We start from the raw sequence: 19260 nt of genomic DNA, 5'->3' as shown, positions 1-19260 counted from the left end.
AAACGAAGAAGAACTCGAGCGGTACTGCTATTTTTAAATCAGATGATAATTCTTCTAACCGGTATCGACCAAGGCAGATATTATTATTAAAAAAATCGCAGGAGATATGCACAAACGCAGGTACACTCTCATAATCAGGAACGGCAAGACAAGTTATAACATGACCAAAGAGAAAGTAGATGCATAATCAACGGGTTTAACGTTTACTGAGATTTTAAAGAATATAATAAATATTAAAGTCTCAAAACGATAAAAGAAGAGATTTTTCGATATTTTCACTTTTAAACATCAGACATATTGCAACAATATCAAAGTAGACATATGTATTTTTTTATTTAGAACTTTTGCTCACTCTGATTTTGCACTAGGCAAAATGGCCTAGTGCAAGTTTTTAACCTATTCGCATAGACAATACATATACACCTATTCGATAGCCTTGACGTTAACTGCTATTTGTGTGAAATTAAAAGAGCGCCACCTAGGAACAATAATTGGCATTACATTTAAGAGAAAAATAAAACTCGCACTAGACAGTTTAAAAAAGCTTTTTCGATCGGTGATATACTTAATATCGTGGGTTGTTGTAACTCACATTATTAATGTATAAAAGATTAACATGGAAAAATGAATAAATAGTACCTATTTTACCCCGGTCACGTAAGAAAAAACCTGAAAAAAAACAATTCTATTCTATTTTGAAGTACAATTACAATATTTTTAGTTGAAATAAATTTATTATACATCAATAAGCAGGCTAGACAGTTCTTATTTTATTTTAATTGTTCCTTCCTGAAATAAGCAAAAGTTCATATTATTGTCCAGTACACTTTGGGCCAATCGGCCGACATTGGCCAGATGTTCTGGTCCATGGACCACTGAGCCGTTGGTCAAAATAAGATTACAATACACGTTGAGACATTAGCGTATGGAATGGATATGGAATATTATCAATTATCACAGCCGCCGAAATATTTTGCTACAGCGGATACCATTTTTAACATATTGTTATTTTTTATAACTCCATGCAATACCAAGCATAATTAACCCTAAAATAAAAATAAAATTTGACAGTTATTATTTTAATTATAATTTAACTTTTATTATTTTAGCTCGTTTTTTTCAGCCAAATTCTGTATTTTGTAATATTTTATCTATTACATACATACATAATTTCCATACTACCATAGTTTAAAAACGAAGAATATCACTAGTACACCTGTTACCACGTAACCATGAACCGACTAAGAGTCTCTTGAAAAGCGTGTGAACGGCTATTAGCGTAGTTCGTTAATATCCTTTAAAGAGTGCATAAAACACCGATAATATGTAGCCTATGCGTTGTCCCTGCTAGCTGGCCCAACAGTAATAGGTAGAGCTTTTATATTTTAGCAATGTGCTGCTGTTCTAACAGACAAGCACCATCTATGCTATTCTTTCAAAACTAAACAATAACGTTCCAGTTTAGGTAGTTGGACGAAATAAAGTTTTATTAAATTTATTTATTGAATAAAAAACCTTGTATAAAATATTATTGCTACTGATGTTGATTTTATATTTATTTTGTTTTAATGTTATATGTGATATATTTTTATACAGATGTTAGAAACAAACAGCGCATGCTTCATTTTGGCGATCAATGATGTTTAAAGGAAATGAGAGAAACGCAAAAAGTTCTGCATGTTGTCTCGCTCAAACGAACCTCTCCCTCGTTCCTTTTGTGACATTTTTGCGAAACGTCTACCGCGTTTCCTTGTGGAAATTATTCTAAAAAATCACATTAGGGCATGGTCGGTAAAGTTTTCCAGTTGAAAACCCGTGACATAAAATCTCTCACCGTGGTTAAGTTTTTTCGTGCCAAGTGCAACTAAACTATCAAGATTCCGCCGATAATTCAAAGCCTACCCAGTGGGTGGCTTAATTTGGTAAGTCTATTCATATTTACACTATATTATCATTTAAAACGTAGGCTTTATCTACGACAAACAATTATATCGTATTTAAATGTATAGCAATAGTTAAAATACACAGTTTCAGACATTGTAAAATCAATGACATTATAGCAAAATTATGAATTTTTTTCTGCTTTACACGTATTACATGAAGTTAAAAATAACACTATAAAGTTCTAGACTGTTCTTTTTTCAGAATATTTAGGCAAGTTATCACAAAATGGCTTTTTATTACCTTGCGACGGAGTTTACGTCATCACAGATATGACTAGTAAGGTGTAGAATAATTCTAATACATAAATCTTACGTACTTCAAAATTAATAATTTAAATATATCATATTGAGCCTAAGATTACCTTCATGCTAATTTCATAAGTAAAATTCGATACATTTGTAAAATTCCTCTTAACATTGAATATAAAATTCATTGAAAATAAATGATACTTATACCATATTGTAAGGTTGAAAATATCTTAATATTTTTCGTATTATTATGCAACTCGGTGCTTATTTGAAAATAAAATAAAAAATCTATTAATTAAAAATCTATAAAATATATATATTAATATTTAAGACAAATTATTTATAAACTGAATTTGTTAATTTTATTTGCATTTTATTATTCAAATTATTTTTTTGTTTTGATGAGGTCTTCAATCGCTGGCCCTCATAGAATTATAAAAAATAATACCATACTAAAAAATTATAAGTACAAATAATCATCTGTCAAACAAATTAAACAAACCACATATGCATACGAATAATGAACATTATAATTAGACATGTTAAATATATTATATATTTTTTATACCTATATATATGCAATTAGTTGCATGTTCAGAAATGAAAAAGCGTGTCTTTATATTAAGTAATAATTGATTTAAATATTTTATTTCTTATTTTTTTGCATGCTTTTCTTTTTCTTTTTTTTTATGTTCAAACACGCTTTTTCGTTTCATTATAGGTGTGAAGAAATAAAGTGATAATGGAAAATAAAAGGGACAGCTTTTTTCTTAAAAACAAGAAACAAAAACCTAACAAGGGCCAGGAGAAAAAAGAATTTAAAAGTAAAAATGAGCGACAGAAAAACTTTGATGACAACCGTCATGGCCTTGATGAAACCGAAAAGGAAACTGGGAAAAAACCATTTGATAAAAAAACATATAGGCTCAAGAAATACAGTAAAAAATATAAATTAGAAAAATGGGAAGAACAACGCAAGATGAAAATGCTTCATGAATATCAGAAAAGCATCAAAGATGACCCAATGGTTGGATCATATAAAACAAAACCTTTTGATGAAGATACAACTGACGCCAATCCTACTGTGGGTAGATTTGTCAAACATCCAGATCTACTAGAGAAAGGGTCATCGGTCACTAGAAATAAAGATCCATATACAAAAGCCAAGGAGCGCTTTAATAAAATAAAACAAGAAAAAATTGAAAAGCAACAAGCTGTGCAAAAGGCTAATCAAGAAAGATTCCAGAAGTTGCAAGAGTATAAAAAAAAGAAGAATGAAAGATTCAAGAAATTGAGTAAGAAAACAAAGAAAGGGCAGCCCGTTATGACTGGGAGACTGGAATTGTTGTTGGAAAAGATACAAAGTTCTAAGTAAATAAAGCAGTTTTACAAATAACTGATTAATTTATGTCATATGACCCAATATTCCATATAAGTTAGACTTATAATGACATGTTTCTAAATAGTAATTTGTATTGTATTTTGTATTGAGGATTTCATTTGTTCCAACAATTTGTTTCTGCCAACAGATGGGCAGTTGTTTAAATTACTAGTTTAAATTAAATGAACTAATTCATATGTTTGACATTTTGTTAGCATATTGAAATGATATGTACCTTTCTTATTATGAACTTGTATTTCAACACTTAATTATTTCATAACTTACACCAACAATGCTTTGCCAACTACAGGATCAAAGATGTTGTCACTTGTGTCTGTAATTGTACTGATTCAATCACCATTCAAGCCAAAATACAGCAATAAATAAGTAAAACTGTTTGGACAGTTACAGAATAATTAGTGAGTGGGTGGTACCTACCCAGATATCTGCACAAAGCAACTGCCTGTTCCAACTTCCAACATGATAAAAGAATCTGGTGTTGCTGTTATGCTCAATATGCTCAATGTGATAATGCAATCAATTGAACATAAAATTTTAACTCTTATAGTAGTTTATTGCAAAGCCTAAATTGTTGCTTAAATTATTAGACAGCATTATTGGTTGAAGATTTATTTTGGTAAATAAAGTATTACTATGTGATTAATTATGAAAATTAATTACTTCATCCTATCTAAAATTACAACTCAAACTGAGTTGTAATTACTCATCTTTATTTATATACCTTCTTGTAAAACTTGGCAAATGCTGGAATCAATATATACGTTAAACATTGCTCAATAAATTTTAAAATTTTAGTTTTTATTTTTTATAAGTAATGAAAAAATTCAGGGTAATTTGCTGGGGATAGCTCAACAACGTAGAAATTCAGTTGTTCATAGGTGGCTTCATAGAAGGTCGCCAGCAAGCATGTACCACACAATCATCAATTATTCTATGACTCTATTGAAAACCACAAGACAAATAAACAACTTCGACATCTAATTGACTCGATATAATTGGTCGATATCTTGAATAACTTATTATTGATTCGCGAAAAAAATGGAATGTAATTGGAAGTAAAATTTGTGTGAAGTGTTTATAAGTGAAATTGAATAGTATTATAAATAAAGGTAAAATAATCAACAACTGCTTGTAGTGTATCTAATATAATAGCTAAATACAGCGGAGTTATTAGCTAGTCCAATGGGATATGTTGTTTGTTTATCTTCACTCCTTGGATTAGAGTAGGGAATACTACTATACAGCAATAATTTGTATTGCTGTGTTTGAGTTTGATGAGCGATTTAATTAGTGTTATTACCAGCCACAAGGCTTCCCTTAATTTTTATGATGGAATTATTAATATTTTTTACACTACAAATGTCTATGCTGTTATAAGTTACATGCAGGTGGCCTATTTGCCTAATTAAAAAACCCAATCATATTCCCTTGGGCTATTTCTTTTGAAAACATGTTGTGTGTTTGTGCTTAGATTTGTGTGTGTAAGACCAAGTTTAGTTTTCTCAAAAACAGTCATTGCTTATATTCTTAAAAGATATACAATGTTATATTTTAAGCACAAGTATAGCTGTCATTAGTACATACTTCTTTCCCGGGAACATAAAAATTAACAGTAATTGCTTAAAACATAATTGCCATGACATTTCATTCTTTTGTTTTTTTTTAATGTACTTCAGAATCGTTTGTCTTGTTTATAATTACTTCGTTTTTGATCTTTGCTTAGAAATTGAAGAAATAGTTTGTACCAGTCATAAATATTGCATTATGTTTTTTTTTTTAATTAGTTTAGTGTTGCAACCCTATAAGTGGAATTTACTGTAAGTTTATTTTTAATATAAATAAACAATATAATTTGTCTGTTTCATTATTAACCCTTCTGTCGAATTATGAAAACCGACAATTTTTTTTTTCTTAAATAAATTTGATTTTAAGCTTTTGATAAAAATTTCTTAAAATAATTTACAAGTGATTTTGTGTAAAAATTTTTGACAGATGTCAGATAGTTTCAATAAAATCCACATTCCGAACCGGTCTTAATCCTATCGGTAAACCTACTTACAATTTTACAATCAAGCATTTTATTTATATTTCTGTAAGGTTTACAAACAAAAAAAAAATGTTTTTCATAAAATGTTATTTTATCTATAGGAATATAGACATATCGATTTAGGGTAACTACGGGTAAAATAAATTTGACGCGTGTATAAAAGTGGGCAAATAGCTAAATTCGAAATATTATTATTTTCAAATGATTTGTGTTTTGCTACTTTATAGATGATTAGTATGTTAATTTAAATCAATGGGAAGTACATCAAAAATATTTTTCAATAAGTGACAAATATACACTATAATAAAAATCATGTTCAAATCATTTTGCAATTATGATTCCCACAGAAACAATGAATTTGTTTAAAGATTAAATAAAGTTGCAGTCATAAGCGTAACCAGATACAGGAAATAGAACGCAGTGAGCAAATAGTCCAAAATCATGTTTTTTTTTTTTTTAATTTTACTGGCTATTCAAAAGCAGCCAGTGTTAAATCATAGCTACACCAATGGCTTCAGAATTTCTTAGAGGAAACAGCTCTTTAACTCGTAAGCCTCCCATGTGTACGTAATACCTGCACAAGGATCGTAGTTTATCAAAAAGACCTTTGAATATCTAAAGCGTAATTAAAAAAAGTTGGCGCCTCGTTAAGAACGCGTCTTGGGGCGATAGCTTTTTGACTTTTGATAAAACAAAATCGTATATCATTACCGGCAAGCGTGATTTTTTTAAACGAAAATGTTTTAAAAAAATAGAATGATATTTTATCTTTAGGTTGTAAGAAACATAATTTTAATCCTGGCTTTATATTTGCTCATATTTTATTTCGGAATAATAATTGATTAAAGCATCGTAAAAATGAAGTTGTCGTAGGCGAGGGGCCACACATTTATACGGGCATGGACAAAATGTAATCATATTAATGATTAACAAGTATAATGTGTAATCATCGATCACGATTACAGTATAATGGAAGTAATCAAAAATAAATGAGTTAAGTATTTACCCCAGGGCGTGCTCGCGCGCCCTCTTCAGAATCAATTAAAGTTAATCTGTGTCATTTTGTCTCTCTTTCTTTGTCATATCAGTTTGCAGACAGGAATACACAAAATGTTGTGACGGCTTTGAAGATTAGTGAGCTAGTAAGCGCTTACACGATATAAGGCACTTACTACAATTGTTTGTAAATTGAAAAGTACAAACAATTTTGTACCATTAAAAGTAAAATACCAGCCCTTAATTGTCTTACTGTGGGACAAAGGTTTCATCTTCTGTTAATGAGCTGAGAGTGAGAATATTTGTAGCTTATTCCACCACAATGCTTCTTTGCGTGGTAGGATTTAATCCGATATATGCAGGTTTCCTCAAGGTGATTTCTTTCACAACCGCGCGAGAGATTTACTAAACACTTAATTTTATTAAACACATGAAAACTCTGTAATCTTTGATTTACCTTTAAGCAAAGGTCATCCGCTTGACATTCTTCGTTTCCAATATACATAAAAAAAAAATGGAAACATCATGGAATGGTACCTCATAGTATGTAATCCCTGACACTACGAGGAATTAAATTTGCAATAATGGAGAAGCTAATGATAAGACTAGAGATGCTTCGATCCCAAATAAATGTAGAATATACCTGTTTCCACCAACCTCACTAGACCGAACGTCTGCATCTTCATAAGTTTGTATCAATATTTATTTACTCCGATAAATTTTTATGATATAGATATACATATGAACGCGGATGAGATAATAATCACATTTAATATTTGTTCTACGTTTATTATATTTGGTCTAAGAATTCTGAAGAGATATTAAATAGCAACGTTTCAAAATTTTATTATGCTTTCTGGGAAATACATGCGAATTTATTGTATTTGTTTTGTTGCCACTACATACACACATCCATACATACATACTATGCTAAGAAAATTTAATGAATTTTGGTTGACTATTGTATTACAATACAATAGTCTAATTAATATAGATTGTGAATCAATCCCAGTATAAAGTATTTTGTAGACGAAATACATATGTACATATATAATAACGTTATTAAAATAATAAATCAATATATAGAATTTTTTTTCTTAATTAATGATAAGTATAATCTAGGGCGAAAGTCCCTTTCTGATGCCATAATAAATATTTACAAATAATGATATTGCTTCGTAATTATTTCCTCGATATATATATAATCTTGTGTTTGTTGCTGATATCAACCCGCACGTGCCGGTCTAATGTGTACGCGACTGACATCTCCATTGGTTTTGCTCGTCAAGACATTTCGTAATAAATACCTACACTTCGAAATTGTGTAAAACTTTTTTTTTACTAATAAATGATCTGTATTAACTTTATAGGATAACGACTCCTCGCATTGCCAATTGCGTCAAAAATCTTTAGGACTAAGATATTATGTCCCTTGTGCTTGTACACAACATAAGTATTGCTGTTTGGCGTATTATTCAAACTCAAAACTTGAAATCTGCCACAGATAATATTAAATATTAAAAAAAAAAAAAAAAACTAATGAATTTGTTTTTGAACAAGATTAAGTTATTGTAAATTGCTAATTAATATTTTGTAATCAGTATCGTAGTATAGCGTAAGGCGTGAGCCTTGTGACGTCAAGCGAAGCAGTTCACGGCGGTAGAGTCGAGTACTGCAGCGCTTCATGTTACATCAGTGTTTATAATGCCTCGCATACACGTAGGAAATATAAAATATTTATTAATTAATTATCAATAAGGTCATATAAGTGTAAGAAGTGTCTTAATTTTTTTTTTTTGTATATGATTGATCTACAGTACATTATATAATAATCTAAAATAGAATACAGATTTTGTTCCGTTGATAAAAAAAACGTATTGATATAGTAACAGTAGGTAACACGATTACAAATCATACAATAAAATTAAGATAATAAATAGATATAAACGAGGATTTGTGATAAATAAGGATTTTATTATCTGTATCATTATTGCTATATTGCTTTCTTTTGCTCAACGCTGGGTAGGACGGGTATTTACCCTTTTTTACACTTATCTACAGCCTTGAGGTGGTATCATAACATTTTTTTTACAAGGCCGCTATAAATGTGTTATTTTTTGAAATTATTAATTAAATTGAGATTTAAGCATCACCCAATGAAGTAACTTATGTGAATGATATATTTATTAAAGATTAACTCCATTTCAGGCGATGAGAGTTAAATTACCAATCTGACTTCAACGAATCTAGATTTAAGCGAAAGTTTTTGTTAAATGTAATGATTTGCGGTATGTTTTTTTTATAATGAGTCAAGCACGTTCATCGTTTAGTATCGTGTCCTTCACCTCAAATACGTCACAAAATCGCATCTAATTAAAGTGAATATTAGCCGCTAAAGCTGAGTTTCAATGGTGAAATAGTAGTAATACTTCCGAAAGTTACATAATATCTGCATCACGTGTATTGCTATGATGTTTACCGCTTACAAGAGTAAAGTTTTAGGATGAGCACAATTTTCAAAATTACGTCACTAACACGTGTTAACAACATACAAGTTTTTATTACCATTTTTTTTTATTGGAGACTTGCCTTAAGACAAGAAATATTGGCATGGTTTAACAAATGTGTGAGTACTGCTTATTAACTAGCGATAACTACACAATCCCGCGAATCTGACTGATAAGTAGCCGCATAAATAGGGCAGCATCCCGCCATTGTCACCAGTTTGCCGCCAACCGGTGACAGATAATTAAGCCTAATAGAGCAGTCATTCTTTTCTTTTTTTAATTCGAATCGCTGATTCGTGTTCGCGGTCTAACTCAAGAAGGTTTATTGATTAGCAACAACCACAAGGTTGTTGCTTAAAAGTTTTTAAAAGCTTTGAGAATTACGCTAATAAAGGTAAGTGAAATTGAAAAAAATAAATATTTTAATATAAAATAAAATCACAAATATCACTGCAAATATTTCTTGTTAATTTTAATCTTTTTAATGACGTTATATTGACTAAGAAGGAGTTTAACTCAACATGGGTTATTATTTATTAATTCGTAATTTGGGTTTCTAAATTTTAATTTGTCAGAAAAAGGTAAAACAGTTTTTTTCTATCTAGCATATTTAAAGCTGTTTAAATTAAGAATGAAATATAAATTTAAATTAAATATTTAACCAAATCTTTACATTATGATGTCTCGCACTGATAAGTACCGATAAGTGTACTTTATAAGAAGAATGACTGTTATGTCAGTGTACATATGTATGTTCATCAATTTCTTTCGCCGGTCATGTCTTGAAGACACGGGATGACATCGACTTTAAACTAATTACATACAACTCGTAATAATCGCCTATGAATGTCCCACTGCTGGGCTAAAGGCCTCCTCTCCTCTTTTTGAGGAGAAGGTTTGGAGCTTATTCCACCACGCTGCTCCAATGCGGGTTGGTAGAATTCACGTGTGGCAGAACTTCAGTGAAATTAGACACATGCAGGTTTCCTCACGATGTTTTCCTTCACCGTAAAGCACGAGATGAATTATAATCACAAATTAAGCACATGAAAATTCAGTGGTGCTTGCCCGGGTTTGAACCCACGATCATCGGTTAAGATTCACGCGTTCTTACCACAGGGCCATCTCGGCTTTTTTTTTGTACGGTTACGGTTTACGGTTACGTAATAATCGTACGTCGATTTTTTTTATTATTAAATAAATAGTTTGTCTTTTAGACTGTCAAAAATTTGAAAGCGTGGGCGACATTCAATAGAATCAGATTAGTCTTTATTTGTATGTAGATTGTAGCCTATCCGTTCAATTGGCTCATTTGATTGTTAGAAAAATTAAATTGATGAGCTATTCAATCTTTTATTTCGAAACAATTTGAAGACACTAAATAGCCTATTAAATGTTACATAACCAATAAACTATGATCAATTTTCGATGACGTGGCATTTAATAAATTTAAAATTCACTAATAGACAATTGTAAACCATCGCATAACTGTGGCCTTGCCCGCGAATCTTCCAGCGCCATGACAGTTTGTTTAATATTTACTTATTACGTGCTCACATGACGTAATGGTTTTTTTTTACTATTAAATATGAAAATATGTTTGTTTGGATTCTTGTTCTTTAATCATTTGACTATCGATGTTCGATTATTTTTTCGAAAGAGATATTAAGATAACTTAAAAAAAGACGTCTTGCAAAATTAAATAAGTGACTTAATAGCTGTAGTAACATGTATAATATTCATAGATAATCAAGTACCACATACAACTGTCAATAAAATGTACAGATAAGGAATATGATGTCTGAGAAAAAAATTAGTATTTTTTTCTTAAAGATATTATTTTATATCTACAAATAAATGTGCTGATAACATAATATGAATATTTTATATGTCGCATGTGAAATATGGGAAAATAAAAACCTTAAAATAATAAAAGAATGAAAATTCCGTCTTTACCACACTTGAGTTGTATAATACGCGCAATTTACGTTGACCAGTTTTAAAGCAGTAAAAACGATAATCGATTATTTGCGTAAGTGTAACGGCGTTTATTTGCCCGTCTGCACTCACCGTTTTCGTTCCTAAACACTGCAGCCCCTCGTGACAAGCGTCTGGCCGTCGAACTTAAATCGTATGTTACATTATCATTAAAAAAACACTCGTTAATAAAAACAATATTTTCATTCGATTAACTTGTCATTTTTTAACCAACGCACTATAAGCATAGCATTAGCAAATCTAATTTGCCATGAAAACGAAAAATCAATTATAATATTGATCGAGATTTGTAACTTTGTTTTTATTTAAAATTGGTAAGCGGACTGACCATTACCTACCCACGGGTTTGCACAAATTCCTACCAGAAAGAAACTTTGAATTTTCTCATGATCACTAAATAAAAAAAATACTTTGTATTGCTGGTTGAAGTGTAACCCAAGTTCCAACATAAAGTGTAATTACAGATATTAGCTAGAAAGTTTTGGGTACCATGGATTATGGCGCATTGACGTCAAGAAGTTACTTATATTGCTTACAAGGCCAATGTCAATGGGTTGGGGTGACTCTTGCAAATTGCCCATTTGGCCGACTGCCTTCCTGCTATAAAAAAGTAACAAGTTCATATTATAAATATTTTGTAACTTTGTTAATTTTGCCATAACAATGTTCAGCTGTCAACTCTTAAAACATAGTTTAAAAAAAAAAACAAAGTTTGACATTTGACTATTTCTACAAGATGTGCACGCACTTCACGCACAGGTAATGCGCGCATATGTGCATTATTGAAAACTATAAGATATATAATTTTGTTATGATGGGTTAGCTAGCTGCTATGTGTATTCGTTTAAAGATAACTGGGTTACTAATGCTGAAATTATAAAATAGCATGACTCACTTACGCTTAGCTAAGTTTTCTATGTAACACATGGCATTATTTCGAAGAAGGTCGATTCTGTATGCAAAACGTGGGCTCTGAATTATATATTCTATAATCATACGTAGTTGGCCCGGCTTTGTATGTAGTAAACATGTAATCATAGAAGTATATAAAACGATACATGCTCTATATATCTTTGGAAACGAAGATATTTTATTAATGAAAATTCGATTTAATTAACGTTATGTTAGTTTTTGTGTTTCGATGGTAACTTCTGGTTTCCGTTTCCGTACTTACTACCCGTTAACTTGTTCTACCAAAAACAAGTAAAGTTTCATTAGAAATTTTAAGTAATATTATAAATGCAAAGGTTAGTTTATATAAACGATCGTTATGATATTTTGTCACCTAGCACACCCCCTCATACGTGGGCGGAAACTAATATAATATATAATCAATGTCTAATGGTGGACGTATTTTCATTTAAAGAACAATTAATAAATATTATCAGCGTCATCGCTACACAAAGGCCACAAGAGCTGGCCTGAATCGGGGGAGAAAACAGCCCTGAACTGTATGCAAAGATTTTGCACAGTAAATACAGTGTGTTTTGTTAATATCATGCAATAAAATATACTTGGAATAGAAACATTATTAACGAATAAGTTTGCTTTGTATATCGATGTAGGGTAAAGAAGTTTCTACAGAACAATCTTTTGTTTATGTAATGACTGATATGAATAAATTGTTTTCTTCGTGAGTGTTGCGGACATTGGAACGAGCTTGCCTTGCCAGTTTAGAAATTAATTTAGGCAATTATCTTTGCATGACATACAGTCATTGAATCGATAGGCAACACGGGCTTAATTATTTTGTTTACGTCCATTAAATATCGTATTTATATCACTTTGAAATTATAAAAAGTATGCAAACAGTGATATGATTTCATTTGATAATAAACTAACTATGTAAAATGATCCTTGTCGTAATGATATAAAAAAGGTATTGCGTGAAACGATTAAAATGGCTCCGATTCTAAGTCAAATGATCTTACTCATAAAGATATACATAACTGTTACACGTCGACTCCGCTCAGCGTACATGACATTTTGATATGTTCTTTCACCCTTCCGAACGTTTTTGGTAACAAAAGTGTTTTTCATGTGTGTTTACACATGAAACTTTTACATTTGTAATATCTCCTATTTCTCGGACAGCACGTAAAACCTGCGCATGAACTCTCAGGTCGTGTCGGATTTGTCGACCCATCAGATAATGAGAGTACGCCCGTGTTTGCGCACACACTAATGCACAATAATTTGTCACACGCAGGAGGCTAGTTTCCTTTAAGTATGGTCATCGTGATCAAAATCGACCGGAATGGCCTTCATCATGAATGTTCTTCGTGCGCAGGGAGCACCGGACGAGTCCGGCGCAGGTGGCAGTGCCGTGCGGCACGCGCTCGCTCGACCGCCCCCCGCGCCCCGCCCGCGCCCCGCGCCGCGCTGCTGGCGCCGCGCCCTCAACGTCGACCCACCCTGGCTGCGACGATCGCCAGCCCGCTGACACTATACTCTGCCGACCACGTTAGTATACACAATACATGTATACACACATGCTATTGTCTAGGTGGCTCATTCAATTAATTGCCTTAATGATAAATAAAAATATATGGTGTATGTGATAACAAGAAACCGTAAGCTTATCAAACTTAGAACGTGTTGTTATATATACGTGACACTGATAATTCCTAACATCAACAGTTTAAAATAAGACGAAAAAGAAGAATATTAGTAATTCCATGAAAACACATGACATTTATAGTATTTTCAAAAGGCACAAGAATTCATATTTTAATAATACCCAGCAGCTGACACTTGTGGACTAGCGCTACCGGACTCCCACCACCGGGCTCCGAAGACACTTGACCCTCTCCGCACCGCACCCCCCCGCACTCGCAGCATAGCCGACTGACTCGGCCTCGGCGCACGCCGAGGCTTCGGGCCCGTCGGAGGACAAGCAAAACTCCCACCTGAGTAACGTACGAGTTATCGAGGTCAAGTCGATTCGGGACAGTCAAGATACCCGCAACGATGAAGGTCATTGAAGAGGAGCAGCCCGTGTGCGTGATGGAGGGCCCCTGGAGCCCCCTGAGCGTGATACGGGATATAGTGGACGAGGGGGCCCAGGAGGACCCGTTCTATGTGATGGATCTGGGTGAGGTTGTGGCGCGATACCACCAGTGGAAGGAGCTGATGCCACGCGTTGAGCCGTTTTATGGTGAGCATAAGTAATATATTTTATAATAAAACCTTAAATGTTATATATTTTCTTTAAGATTATTTATCTATAAAAATCGTCGGCCATAAAACCCCATATTAGCTTTGTCCTCAGCTCAGTCAAGTTTTTCACGTTTCAGGCCCTTACGTTTACTCGCTACCATGTGACATTGGAATGAACTACTCATTCTTTTCATTAGTCTACTAAACTGCCCGTCGCCTTGAAATCATAATAAGTAAGTTGCATGTGTTGACAGCGGTGAAATGCAACGACGACAAGCTGCTGCTGAGCACATTGGCTGCGCTCGGAACCGGCTTCGACTGCGCCTCCAAAGCGGAGATACAACTCGTCACCTCGCTGGGAGTTCGCCCCGAGTAAGTTAACAATCGCTAACATTTTATATTTTTGTCAAAGTAAAGTCAATGTCCCACTGTTGAGCTGAGGTCTCCTCTCCTACTTAGGAAGGTTTTGGAGCTTATTTCATTTACTTAGTGGTAGAGCTTTGCACTGAGCTCGTCTGGGTAGGTACCACCTGCTGATCAGATAATCTACCGCAAAACAGCTGTACTAAATATTGTTGTGTTTCGATTTGAAGGACATAACATCATAGTTCCAAAGGTTGGTGGCACATCGGTGATGTAAGGGATGGTTAATGTTTCTTACAATGCAAATGTATATTGGCGTTGGTGACCACTTACAACCATGCTGGCCAATTTACCCGTCTCTCTATTTATTAAATAAAATATACCTATTCTATGAGAATCCAATGCGAATTGGTGGATACGTATGTGGCAAATTTTCATACGACACATGCAGGTTTACTCTATATGTGCTCCTTCACCGTCGAGCATAAAATGAAATATACAAATATAAACACAAGCATATGATAATTCAGCGGTCCAGAATTTTCGTTTAAGGTTGAGGTGTTCTCCCCAATGGTCCATCTCAGCTCTTTTATTTTTTAACTGAGTTAAAAAAACTAAGAGATTTTCAAATATTATATTTATACATTTTCTTACTATACTTATGATATTTCAAAATATTTAATTTTAACCGCATAATAGTGTTAGGTATTTATTATATCGTAACTTTAATTCTAGACGCATAATCTTCGCGAACCCCGCTAAGCCCGCGTCACACATGCGCTGGGCAACCGCCGCCGGTGTCAACGCCATCACCTTCGACTCGGAGACGGAGCTGGTCAAGACCAAGCACTATATGCCACAAGCACAGTACGTTGATTTATATTAATATAAATAGTAGGTATTCTTATTTAAGATTATATCAGAAGATGCGCTCAGCAATTTCGTCTTATTTAAATTTAGAATATTGACGTGACGAGAGTGAGTTTCATGTTCTTGATGACAATACCATCTGACTGTCTTCAATTGTGACAAATGTGATATAAAATGAGTCTAAGTAAACTTGGAATTTTCTTCATCCTTGCTAATCCGTTATCCAATATCCTCAGGCTGATAATACGCATCCGTTGTGACGCGTCGTCCGCCCAGTGCCCGCTGGGGATCAAGTTTGGGTGCGATCCGGTCACCGAAGCCCCGCGTCTGCTGAAGCTGGCTGCAGTGCTCGGCCTCAGCGTGAGTTCTTACTCCTATTTAAACATTCTTTAACCAAAAAATTGCCGCGTCAAATGATCACGTGTTATGATATATAGAACTTAATTATCACGTGGACTTTTATGGTCGGTACCAGTGGCAGCAAAGTAAATGTGAATAAACGACTTTGGCCTTGACATAACACGGCATTCGTCGAGATTTAAATAATCTGTGGTCTTCACCGTGGATTAAAAAAATGGCGTTTTGAATGTCGGCGAAGTTGTTATCGGAACATTGGAAGTACAATTCTAATGTATATTTCCCCTTAGGTGGTGGGCGTGTCGTTCCACGTGGGCTCGGGCGCGGCGGAGTCGGCCGTGTACGCGCGCGCCGTGCGCCTCGCGCGCGACCTGTTCGACGCGGGCGGCGCCGCCGGACACCGCATGCGCGTGCTGGACGTCGGCGGGGGCTTCCCCGGGAACAGCGGCACCTGCATACGGGAGGTACGATCGGCCCCAGAAGCAGTGGAAGAATTACTGGCTATTTACCTGTTTGGCTATTATTCGACTGCCCCATAACATGAAAATATTTTTTTTTAAAGATTATGATTGCGGGTTACTAAACTCGTTTTATATGTCCAGGTATCGTCGGTGATCAACACAGCTCTGGAGACCCACTTCCCGTCCCGCGACGTGCGCGTGATCGCGGAGCCCGGCCGGTACTTCGCGGCGGCCGCATACACGCTGGCTACCATGATACACGCCACTAGAGAGGTATATTTATGTTACTGCCTCGCTGGTTTAGTGGCTAGATGAAAGGCAGCAGACCCGGGGGTCCTGGGTTCAAATCCCAGATTGGGCCTGTAAAATATATATTTTGTTTTTCTCTCAGAAAAATTCTCAATAGCAGCCCGGAGTTTTGAGGTTGGAAGTGTGTACACTCTCGTGCCTCGGAAAGCACGTAAAGCCGTTGGTCATTCGCCTGAACTTTTTCCGGTCTTATCGGATTGCCGTCCCATCGGATTATGAGAGCTAGTAGTTATAGGGAATAAAGAGTACACCTGTACTATAATATCTCCTGCGCAGTTGGCTAATCTCTCTTGAGATTAGCTCCTTGACCGAAATCGGTTCTGGCTTCGCATGGGCAGAATAATGTCCTACACAAAACGTTTATATCGTAATGCATATAACTCTATTGATTTACACGAAACAGTCTGCAGATATATTCCGACATAAACATTGTTAGTAACTATTCTATAAGTTAAGCAATATTTCTATTATAAAAGTTTTCTTTTCTGCCGTGGACGAGACAAGATAGCTAGTACCGTTGACAAAGATAAATTCTATAACTAAATGTCGTCTCCAGCTCCCGGCCAAAGAGGAAGAGGGCGGCGCGAACCACATGATGTACTTCATCAACGACGGCGTGTACGGCTCCTTCAACTGCGTACTATATGATCATCAACAGGTCGTCGCCGAACCGCTGGAGGTAAATTTTTGATAATTTTATTTGGAATATATTTCAAAGTTATGAGCAGTAAAGATAAACAGACCACAGACTTAAATATTCCATGTTATTTCTGTTAATATATAATATTAATATAGACACATAATGAAATGAATGACTCGTCTGTCTGTCCGCAGCCGAGCTCCGAGCGCGCCCAGCCGTGCTCGCTGTGGGGCCCCACATGCGACGCGCTGGACTGCGTGCTCCCCGCGTGCTCGCTGCCCCCGCAGCGCGCGGGCTCGTGGCTCGTGTTCCGCGACATGGGCGCCTACACGCTGCCCGTCGCCTCCGCCTTCAACGGCTTCCCCACGCCCAAGGTGCGGGCCGTCGTGGACAAGCGATTGTGGTGAGTTGCCCGACCTTTCCGTTGGAGAGGTTGTTTTTCAAATTTGAAATTCATTTACGAGAATTATTGAAACATGGTAAATATCCTTTAAACTTTAATTTGAGTTCCTGAAATGTCTAAATTATATAAATTTATCATTCGAAGGTCGACCCTCAAGGAGCTCTGGCCGCTAACGGAAGCTCACTTCTCGTTCGGGCGCGTCACGGCTCCGCAGACCCCGCCGCCGTCCCCCGAGCCTCGCACTCCGCCCCCCACCACCCTGAACCCCCTCGAACACACGGTGTTCGTCGAGTGCGCGCTCAAGTGACCGCTAGCGACTAGGGGCTGAGTTGTTAGACAAGTGGTACAGGATTGCCATGACGTATATATAAGCTGGCAACATCTTAGAATTATCGGACATAAATGTACATCACTGTTACTGGGTTGTCGAAAAAAAATAAAGTATTTAATATGGCAACACCTTAGGACTGAGAGACATGCATACATACAGATGTGTAGGTGACATTTTGTTATCAAAATGTATTCGTTTATTGGACTGTAATAACTTATGTACTTGATTGTTGATTATGCGTGATGGCAACTCTGTATCATCTGTATCGTTGGTTAACAAATTTCCATTTTTTTTTTTGTGACTAACACCAACGTTTTGAATATATTCATATAGTTGTAACAATATCTAACATTTCTTTTTACTAAAAATTTAAATAAATTAAAAAAAAAGTATTATTGCAACAAAAAAAGCTTCTCCCTACTTCTAATGTAATCTTTTTAATTTTATAATTAGTAACAAAACTAAAACACTAATATTATATCATACCTATTGATAATTAAATCTTAATCTAATACTTAGTAATTTGTATAACCGAATGTCTAATGACTATGCCCATTTCGCTGAAAAAAAAAATTAAAAATACATTTTATGCAATATCGCAAGTATTATAATTGTAGACTACAACTTTGCCGGTTGGCTGTCGCCTTATGTGATTTTTGAATATTAATAACAAGGAAACGCTTTTGTTTGTCTCTTAATTATTATAAAATAAGATTTAATTTTAAAACAATGGAATGTACTTATTAATCTATTTTCGCATAAATGTTTGTATTTCTTGCAACTTTTAGTAATAATATTTGCAATAAATAAATGTTAGCCTAAATCGTATTGTTCATAAATGTTTTGTCAGTAGAGGTTTTCGCAAAAATTTAGAACTGCTTATGAAATATATAGATTGCTGAAATGTAATTCATGGTTTTTATTTATTTCTCCAACAATGTACTTTCACATCACAATATTTGATTATCTGTGTGCCCAGTGCGAGTTTTTACTTATTCGTGTTAGTGCTAACTGCGATTTGTATGGAACTACGATTATCACTTGAAGGCGTTATCCATTTTGACCGAAATTTATCGTTAGACTTTACTAGACTTCAATCTTCACTTATACGTTGAGATAATTAATCTTATATGTATATAATTTTACTTTCTATATGTTTTTTTTAATGTCATAAATATTTTCATTGTAAAATAAGTCTGATTGGAAATATTGTCAATATATCAGT

General features: G+C 34.5%; 2 protein-coding genes across 4 annotated transcripts; both read left to right on the top strand.

Moving 5' to 3' along the window:
• Positions 1–1684: 1684 nt before the first annotated feature.
• LOC126777365 (ornithine decarboxylase 1-like) lies at positions 1685–18615 on the top strand. Of its 3 annotated transcripts, none has more exons than XM_050500401.1 (11): positions 1685–1922; positions 13433–13605; positions 13890–14299; positions 14556–14673; positions 15400–15531; positions 15771–15894; positions 16182–16355; positions 16494–16625; positions 17218–17340; positions 17496–17704; positions 17849–18615. In XM_050500401.1, exons 3-11 carry the CDS (start codon positions 14113–14115, stop codon positions 18009–18011), a joined length of 1362 nt encoding a protein of 453 aa, XP_050356358.1. In that variant the 5' UTR covers positions 1685–1922; positions 13433–13605; positions 13890–14112; the 3' UTR covers positions 18012–18615. The 3 variants fall into 3 exon arrangements, with proteins under 3 accessions (XP_050356358.1, XP_050356357.1, XP_050356359.1); XM_050500400.1 differs by having other exon boundaries at positions 13887–14299; XM_050500402.1 differs by lacking the exon at positions 1685–1922 and adding an exon at positions 9357–9538 and having other exon boundaries at positions 13887–14299.
• LOC126777383 (thyroid transcription factor 1-associated protein 26) lies at positions 1983–3588 on the top strand. Its single transcript, XM_050500428.1, has 2 exons — positions 1983–2220; positions 2914–3588. Exon 2 carries the CDS (start codon positions 2935–2937, stop codon positions 3565–3567), a length of 633 nt encoding a protein of 210 aa, XP_050356385.1. The 5' UTR covers positions 1983–2220; positions 2914–2934; the 3' UTR covers positions 3568–3588.
• Positions 18616–19260: the final 645 nt, after the last annotated feature.

This window comes from Nymphalis io, chromosome 22 (assembly GCF_905147045.1).
Source record: "Nymphalis io chromosome 22, ilAglIoxx1.1, whole genome shotgun sequence".
NCBI classification, from domain to species: domain Eukaryota; kingdom Metazoa; phylum Arthropoda; class Insecta; order Lepidoptera; family Nymphalidae; genus Nymphalis; species Nymphalis io.
This window is presented reverse-complemented; position numbering and strand designations above follow the sequence as displayed.

Coding starts and splice junctions, on each gene's coding strand:
- LOC126777383 (XM_050500428.1), top strand. CDS start 2,935: ATGGAAAATAAAAGGGACAGCTTTTTTCTTAAAAACAAGAAACAAAAA.
- LOC126777365 (XM_050500401.1), top strand. CDS start 14,113: ATGAAGGTCATTGAAGAGGAGCAGCCCGTGTGCGTGATGGAGGGCCCC. Junction 14,300..14,555: donor ACGCGTTGAGCCGTTTTATG/GTGAGCATAAGT, acceptor ATGTGTTGACAG/CGGTGAAATGCAACGACGAC. Junction 15,895..16,181: donor CTGCAGTGCTCGGCCTCAGC/GTGAGTTCTTAC, acceptor ATTTCCCCTTAG/GTGGTGGGCGTGTCGTTCCA.